This window comes from Lucilia sericata, unplaced genomic scaffold (assembly GCF_015586225.1).
Source record: "Lucilia sericata isolate MDLA Ls3-8-SP2 unplaced genomic scaffold, ASM1558622v1 Contig007286F_arrow, whole genome shotgun sequence".
Classification (NCBI taxonomy): domain Eukaryota; kingdom Metazoa; phylum Arthropoda; class Insecta; order Diptera; family Calliphoridae; genus Lucilia; species Lucilia sericata.
Genome location: NW_023997922.1, coordinates 4,090 through 12,437, shown reverse-complemented (window position 1 = coordinate 12,437; position 8,348 = coordinate 4,090). Strand labels below are relative to the sequence as shown.

Below are 8,348 nucleotides of genomic sequence, written 5' to 3'. Positions count from 1 at the left end.
ACCTATTTTTGAATGACAACTAACTAAATCGTTAATAAATAAACCAAAATTGTTGTCAAATTCAAAACGTTCACGATTTTTAAAACACCCTTTAAATATGATTTAAAATAGATATTTGCCAAAGATAAATAAAATAATAACATTTGTTAAACATTTCTCATATAATTTTTTTTCTTAAACAATATTTATTCATACGGTCTCCCCCTTTATTTGCATTATTTATTTAAACGATTTCTCTCAAAAACTCTATATTGAGCAAAAATTCAAAGACAAACCTTAAAAAAATTTACTATCAAAGCTTTTCAGTCAACGACGATAAGATAAGAAACATGTATTTTAGAGCTACAAATAAAATATTCGAAGAAAAACATCTAATTTACCAACTACTGAATACAAATTTAGTAACTTGTTTACTGTAAAACGAAAAACAATACCATCGACGATTAATTCAATATAAAAATAATAAAATAATGGACGAAACCGATTTATCATTATTCAAAAGTAAAAAAGATAAACATGACAAAGCCGATGCCACCTGCACCACCACCACTAACACCTCTAGCACAACTAAAGAACCAGTAGAGAAAAAAGTTATCTTTTCACGACCCACCGATGAAGATGTTTACAATTGCGATAATCCCCAGGCGGGTATTGCACTCATTTTCAATCACAAAGATGTCAAGGGTCAAAAGCAAAGAGTGGGCACCGAACAAGATCGTGATGCTGTAGAACATACTCTCTTGAATTACGGCTATGATGTGAGAGTGTTCAATGATTTGACATTTGCTGAAATAAGTGATGTTTTAAAGAAAAGTGAGTGAGTGCAGCAATTTCACAAAGTTTTTTTTTTTGAAATTTATATCGATATGGAAAAAAATTGTAATTATTGTGTTATTGAAATCAGTAGAAAGAACTAAAGAAATCAACAACAAATATTTGCTAACAAAGTTGTGTTATCTATATGAGTATTAGTTTGAACAAAAAACGGTGTTCGAATCAGCCGATAAACTTTATTCATATCATATTACAGTGAGTGACAAAAATTAAGCTATTTATGATATATTAGTTAATTTATGATTAAATGCACTTAAATTTACAAAAAATACATACATATTAAACTATTATTAATTGTATACTACTTAGTGCGGTTGATGTGGTAAAATTATTATTATTAATGGACTTAAAACAGAACTTTAAAAAGTATGTATATTTTTACATGTTCAAGTTCCTCAATTGTGTGAAAATCATTGCAATGATTTTAAAAATTCTTTTCGAAACATATTTGAAGAGTCTCTAACATGTTAGTTTGTTTGATTTTCAAAGCCTTGGAACTGCAATTCGATTTTCGTTGAAAATTTGGATATATATCGTTTATTTATAGCGTAATTGTACAATGGAAATGCAGAATTCTCAGTTTTAATCAATTTTTGTAAATTAGATACATAGATAGATAGATAGATAGATAGATAGATAGATAGATAGATAGATAGATAGATATATAGATAGATAGATAGATAGATAGATAGATAGATAGATAGATAGATAGATAGATAGATAGATAGATAGATAGATAGATAGATAGATAGATAGATAGATAGATAGATAGATAGATAGATAGATAGATAGATAGATAGATAGATAGATAGATAGATAGATAGATAGATAGATAGATAGATAGATAGATAGATAGATAGATAGATAGATAGATAGATAGATAGATAGATAGATAGATAGATAGATAGATAGATAGATAGATAGATAGATAGATAGATAGATAGATAGATAGATAGAAAGATAGATAGAAAGATAGATAGATATTACAAATGAATTAAAGATAAAAAATATTTTTCTATCTTGCAGCTGCCCAAGAAGATCACAGCAACAATGATTGCCTTATAGTGACTGTAATGTCCCACGGTATGGAGGGAAAGGTATATGCTCGTGATATGTCCTATCCGGTAGAACGTTTATGGAATCCATTTTTGGGTGAAAACTGTAGATCGTTGATAAATAAACCGAAATTGTTTTTTATACAGGTAAGGATTTTTTACTTACAGATATTCCGACATTTATATATCATTTGTGACTTAATAACTAATCTGTATAAATATTGTTAGAGGATAAGATTTACTACAACTTCCGCTCTTTAAAAATTAGATATTTAAAAAATAAACTTTTATTTTTTATTGAACAGGCCTGTCGTGGTGAAAATCTAGAAAAGGCCGTTACATACGATGCCTTTGCGCCCATGTCGCGTACACTCAATGTGAATGCAGAGCCAGAGAAGCCACCCACAATCACGTATGCGATACCAAATACAGCCGATATGTTGGTTATGTATTCCACATTTGAAAGTAGGTTAAACGTATTAAAGTGTAACTGAACTGAATTTAGTTAAACAAAACATTATGTTTTTTAGATTTTACTATTTATATTTATTTTCTTTGTCTTCTCTTCTTTGTCTAATTCGTATGTGTGTTCTTTCCTTTTCTATTTTTATTTAAGAATATTACTCTTTCCGTAATGTTGAAAATGGTTCATGGTTTATACAGAGTTTGTGTTCGGTGCTAAATGAAGCCGCAGCCGGTGCAGCTCTTACTAAAGAGGGCGCTGAACTGTTACGTCTGCTAACTGCCGTCAATCGTAAAGTGGCCTATGAGTATCAATCGAATGCTAAATATGAAGCCCTTAATCAAATGAAAGAAATGCCAAATTTTCTATCGACCCTCACGAAAACCTTTTATCTGCGAGTGAAACGTATTAACAACAGTTAAACATATTCTGAAAGTGAATCATCAAATTTCTTTCCACATAATTAGACAAAAATAAAAAATTAAACAAATCAAAATTATACAACTACATTTAAGCAAATAAAATTAATACCCACCATTTGGTCGGTGTTTATGTTTGTGTGAAAGTTTATTTATTATTCGTACATATTCGCATTATTACTTTTTTAAAAATAAAAAATAAATTGTTACGTTTTATCTATAATTTTTTATGGTTTAATAACTTTTGTATTGTAACTAGTGACATAAATTGGATGTGTCATTCCATACAAATTTGGGGGATAATGAACGGGAATAAGGTAAAAAAATTATAGAATACATATATTTGCGAAAAGTTATTCATTTATAATTTCCATTAATAGAGACCGCTTAAAGCGACATAATGTCCATGGGCATTATGTCACTTTTTTAAAATGTCATAATGTCCATGGACATTGTGACACTTTTAAAACAGAAATGTATTGGAAAATTTGTTTAGAATTTAAGAAAGGGACACACATATCCCGAAAAGAACTGTTCCTAAATTTGGTGTATGTTGCATTTTTGATTATTTTTAAAAAGTGTCCTGAATAGCCGGCCTTCGGCCCGGCGCATTGATTTCAGACTCTGGTGAATTTCGAATACTGGCTTCGCTAAAATAAGTTGTCATAAGGTCTATACACATTATGACACTGGACATTATAACACACCACCACTAATTCTGAACTAGAACTGAACTAAAACTGAACTAGAATTGAACTAGAACTGAACTAGAACTGAACTAGAACTGAACTAGAACTAAACTAGAACTGAACTAGAACTGAAATAGAACTGAACTAGAACTGAACTAGAATTGAACTAGAACTGAACTAGAACTGAACTAGAACTGAACTAGAACTGAACTAGAACTGAACTAGAACTGAACTAGAACTGAACTAGAACTGAACTAGAACTGAACTAGAACTGAACTAGAACTGAACTAGAACTGAACTAGAACTGAACTAGAACTGAACTAGAACTGAACTAGAACTGAACTAGAACTGAACTAGAACTGAACTAGAACTGAACTAGAACTGAACTAGAACTGAACTAGAACTGAACTAGAACTGAACTAGAACTGAACTAGAACTGAACTAGAACTGAACTAGAACTAAACTAGAACTGGACTAGAACTGAACTAGAACTGAACTAGAACCGAACTAGAAGTGAACTAGAACTGAACAAAAACAGAACTAGAACTAAACTAGAACTGAACTAGAACTGAATTAGAACTGAACTAGAACTGAACTAGAACTGAAATAGAACTGAACTAGAACTGAACTAGAACTGAACTAGAACTGAACTAGAACTGAACTAGAACTGAACTAGAACTGAACTAGAACTGAACTAGAACTGAACTAGAACTGAACTAGAACTGAACTAGAACTGAACTTGAACTGAACTAGAACTAAACTAGAACTGAACTAGAACTGAACTAGAACTGAACTAGAACTGAACTAGAACTGAACTAGAACTGAACTAGAACTGAACTAGAACTGAACTAGAACTGAACTAGAACTGAACTAGAACTGAACTAGAACTGAACTAGAACTGAACTAGAACTAAACTAGAACTGAACTAGAACTAGAACTAGTATTCTTTTCAGAAAGGGCTTTCCCGACTGCAGGTTAATTTAGCCACAAATACAAACTCTGTATAAACCATGAACAATTTTCAGTTTTTAATATATTAATTAATATTAATTAAATACACATACTTACCAGAGATGGAAACTTGAATTTTTTTAAATATTATTTCTATAGAAAATTTTCCATAAATTTTCTTTTTATAGAGAATTTTCCAAAAAATTTTATTTTATAGAAGATATTCGATTTTTCAACTAAAATTTAACTTTGGAAAATCTGTCGATGGGGACCTGTTTAAAACTATTTGGCGATTATATCTACGAATGTAAATATATTGTTAAAAATATTAGTTTGGAGTAAAACGTAGTCTTTGAAATTAGACAAGATCAGTTGATCTAATAACTTAAAGTTTAGTTACTATGTTTAAAGTTTCCATGTCTGGTTCATATTCACATTTTATATAGTTTCATATAAAATGTATTATTCTTTATGAAAGCAGTATTTAATATACGTTCATGAAGAATAGTTATAAATTGTAAATAATATAAATTAATTTATATAAAATAAATATAAATTAAATTTGTACAACAAAAAAGACAAATTTAATAGAAATTTATACTTAAAATAATGGATCAAACCGATTTGTCACTGTTCAAGAGAAAACCTGATAAATATGAAAAAACTGACAATATTCGCAACGAACGGGATATCAACTGTACCAACTTAAAACAATTTGAAAAACAAAGAATAATTTCGCGACCCACCAAAGAAGATGAATATCGCAGTGATAATCCTCATGCGGGAGTTGCGCTCATTTTCAATCATAAATATATAACTGGTGAACGGCAAAGAGAGGGAACTGAAAAAGATCGCGATGCTATGGAGCAAACTCTTTTAAATTACGGTTTTGATGTTAGAGTCTTTAATGATTTGACATGGAGAGAATTAAATGATGTTTTGGCAAAAAGTGAGTGCAAATTTATAAATGATCTTGAATGCATACTTTTATAATGATGTATTAATATTTATATAGTATTCTGAACTATACATGTATACATATAGTATATGTAATACATTGCGGTTACTGTGGTCAGTTATTTAATCAATATTATATGAATATAGATTTAAAAATACTATTTGTTGAGTGTTTTTCACTCATAGGTGAATCGAGTCAATTTAACATAACTGACATACATTTGACAAACATCTAGATCTGAAAAATATTTATCTTTCTCTTTTTTAGCTGCTCAAGAAGATCATAGCAATAATGATTGTCTTGTAGTAACTGTTATGTCTCATGGCAGTGAAGGGAGAATATATGCTCGCGATATCTCATATCCTGTGGAACGTTTGTGGAATTCATTTTTGGGAGAAAAATGTAGATCTTTGATAAATAAACCGAAATTGTTTTTCATACAGGTGAGAATTCAAATCGAAAACAATCTGAAGTTTGGTACGAACAAATCTTTCTCTTTACAGGCCTGTCGTGGTCAAAATCTAGACAAACATGTAATTTATTCAGGAGTACAGCAAGCATTTATAGAGCCAAGAGTAAAAGCTGCAGATATACCACCCAAATTTAGATATGTTATACCAAATACAGCCGATATTTTAATAATGTTTTCAACGTTTGAAAGTAAGTTAAAAATGTAAAAAGCAGAATTTATTTTATTTTTTTATATCTTAAGAATATAGCTCTTTCCGTAATGTCGAAAATGGTTCATGGTTTATACAGAGTTTGTGTTCGGTGCTAAATGATGCAGCCACCAATGAAGCTGTCTCCGTAAAGGGTGCTGAATTGTTACGCCTTTTAACGGCTGTTAATCGTAAAGTCGCCTATGAATTTCAATCGTTTAGTGAATATGAAGCCCTTGACCAAAAGAAAGAAATGCCCAATTTTTTATCGACTCTAACGAAGACATTTTATTTGAGAGTTAAAAATGGATCTACAAATTAATTAAAATTTTCTTTAGAATATTTTCGATAAATTATATATTTTTTAAAGAAATTTAAAAAAAAAAAAATTCGATAAATTAGAAAAATTTCGATAAAATTTCCGTTTAAAGAATACTTTTGTTAAGTTTCCTTTTTAAAGAAAATTTTCTCTAACTTTTCTTTTCATAAAAAACTTTATTCAAGTTTTTCTTTTATAGAAAACTTTCATCAAGTTTCTCTTTTATAGAAAACTTTCGTCAAGTTTTTCTTTTATAGAAAGATTTCGTTCTTCAAATCTTTACAGAAAACTTTATTTAATTTTCCTTTTTATAGAAATCTTTCGTTAAGTTTCATTTTTTTAAAAAAATATCATTCGTTAAGTTTCATTTTTTTAAAAAAATATCATTCGTTTAGTTTTTTTTTAAGAAAAATTTCTCCGTTTTCTTTTCATGGAAGGCTTTCATCAAGTTTACCTTTTATAAAAAATTATCGTCAAGTTTACCTTTTATAAAAAACTATCGTCAAGTTTTCTTTTTATTGAAAACTTTTGTCAAGTTTTCTTTTCATAGAAATTTTTATTTAGATTTTCTTTTTATAAAAATTTTTCGTTAAGTTTCTTATTTATAGAAAATGTTCGTTAAGTTCTCTCTTTAACTTTTTAACATTCTTTAAACTTTTCTTTTATTGAAAACTTCCTTTGATAGAAAACTTTCGTCAAATTTTGCTTTTATTGAAATATTTTGTTAGGCTTTCTTTATATAGAAAACTTTCTTTATGTTTTCTTTTTATAGCAAATTTTCGTTAGGTTTCCTTTTATAGAAAATTTTTGATAATTTTTTTTTAAAGAAAACTTTCATTAAGTTTCCTTTAATAGCAAATTTTTTTAAAATTTCTTTTTATAGAAATTTTTCGTTAAGATTTTTTTACTCTTTAATTTTTCTTATTATAGAAAGGCTTGTTAGGCTTTCTTTATATAGAAAACTTTCTTTATGTTTTCTTTTTATAGCAAATTTTCGTTAGGTTTCCTTTTATAGAAAATTTTTGATAATTTTTTTAAAGAAAACTTTCATTAAGTTTCCTTTAATAGCAAATTTTTTTAAAATTTCTCTTTATAGAATTTATTCGTTAAGATTTTTTTACTCTTTAATTTTTCTTATTATAGAAAGCTTTTGTTAAGTTTTCTTTTTATAAAAAAAGAACTTTCGAAAAGTTTTTTTCGCAAAGCAAATTTTCTTTATATAAAACTTTCGTTAAGTTTTCTTTTAATAGAAAACGTACATTATGTTTTCTTTTTATCGAACATTTTCGTTAATTTTTCTTTTTATATAAATTTTTCGTTAAGATTTTTTTACTCTTTAATTTTTCTTATTATAGAAAGCTTTTGTTAAGTTTTCTTTTTATAAAAAAGAACTTTCGTTAAGTTTTTTTCGCAAAGCAAATTTTCTTCATATAAAACTTTCGTTAAGTTTTCTTTTAATAGAAAACGTACATTATGTTTTCTTTTAATCGAACATTTTCGTTAATTTTTCTTTTTATATAAATTTTTCGTTAAGTTTTTTTTACTCTTTAATTTTTCTTATTATAGAAGCTTTTGTTAAGTTTTTTTTTTATAAAAAAAACTTTCGGTAAGATTTTTCGTAAAGCAAATTTTCTTCATATACAATTTTCGTTAAGTTTTCTTTTAATAGAAAACGTATGTTATGTTTTCTTTTTACGAACATTTTCGTTAATTTTTCTTTTTATAGAACATTTTTGTTATGTTTTCTTTTATTAGTAAACGTTCGTTAAGTTTTCTTTTTATAGAAAAGTTTCGTTAAGTTTCTTTTTATAGAAAAGTTTCGTTAAGTTTCTTTTTATAGAAAATTTTAGCTTTTAGATAAATTGTTAAATAAAAAAAATAATTATCTTAAGGCTTTTGCTCTTTATTAAAGCACAAAACAAAATATCACCAGTTCCACTTTGAGGTCTAAACATGAAATATCAAAAAAACAATAACAATAATAACAAGTTTTCCTTGAAC

General features: G+C 27.6%; 2 protein-coding genes across 2 annotated transcripts; both read left to right on the top strand.

The window, feature by feature from the left end:
* Positions 1–308: 308 nt before the first annotated feature.
* Positions 309–2,917, top strand: LOC119615712 (caspase-3-like). The gene is made up of 4 exons (XM_037971715.1): positions 309–813; positions 1,861–2,036; positions 2,195–2,354; positions 2,506–2,917. Exons 1-4 carry the CDS (start codon positions 471–473, stop codon positions 2,772–2,774), a joined length of 948 nt encoding a protein of 315 aa, XP_037827643.1. The 5' UTR covers positions 309–470; the 3' UTR covers positions 2,775–2,917.
* Positions 2,918–4,909: 1,992 nt separating this feature from the next.
* Positions 4,910–6,417, top strand: LOC119615713 (caspase-3-like). The gene is made up of 4 exons (XM_037971716.1): positions 4,910–5,360; positions 5,637–5,812; positions 5,873–6,029; positions 6,082–6,417. Exons 1-4 carry the CDS (start codon positions 5,021–5,023, stop codon positions 6,348–6,350), a joined length of 942 nt encoding a protein of 313 aa, XP_037827644.1. The 5' UTR covers positions 4,910–5,020; the 3' UTR covers positions 6,351–6,417.
* Positions 6,418–8,348: the final 1,931 nt, after the last annotated feature.

What these genes read in the sequence shown, in the direction of transcription:
- LOC119615712 (XM_037971715.1), top strand. Translation starts at nt 471, where the DNA reads ATGGACGAAACCGATTTATCATTATTCAAAAGTAAAAAAGATAAACAT. An exon ending in AAGTGATGTTTTAAAGAAAA is followed by an intron (nt 814 to 1,860) that starts GTGAGTGAGTGC and finishes TCTATCTTGCAG; the next exon opens with CTGCCCAAGAAGATCACAGC. An exon ending in CGAAATTGTTTTTTATACAG is followed by an intron (nt 2,037 to 2,194) that starts GTAAGGATTTTT and finishes TTTATTGAACAG; the next exon opens with GCCTGTCGTGGTGAAAATCT.
- LOC119615713 (XM_037971716.1), top strand. Translation starts at nt 5,021, where the DNA reads ATGGATCAAACCGATTTGTCACTGTTCAAGAGAAAACCTGATAAATAT. An exon ending in CGAAATTGTTTTTCATACAG is followed by an intron (nt 5,813 to 5,872) that starts GTGAGAATTCAA and finishes TTCTCTTTACAG; the next exon opens with GCCTGTCGTGGTCAAAATCT. An exon ending in AATGTTTTCAACGTTTGAAA is followed by an intron (nt 6,030 to 6,081) that starts GTAAGTTAAAAA and finishes TTATATCTTAAG; the next exon opens with AATATAGCTCTTTCCGTAAT.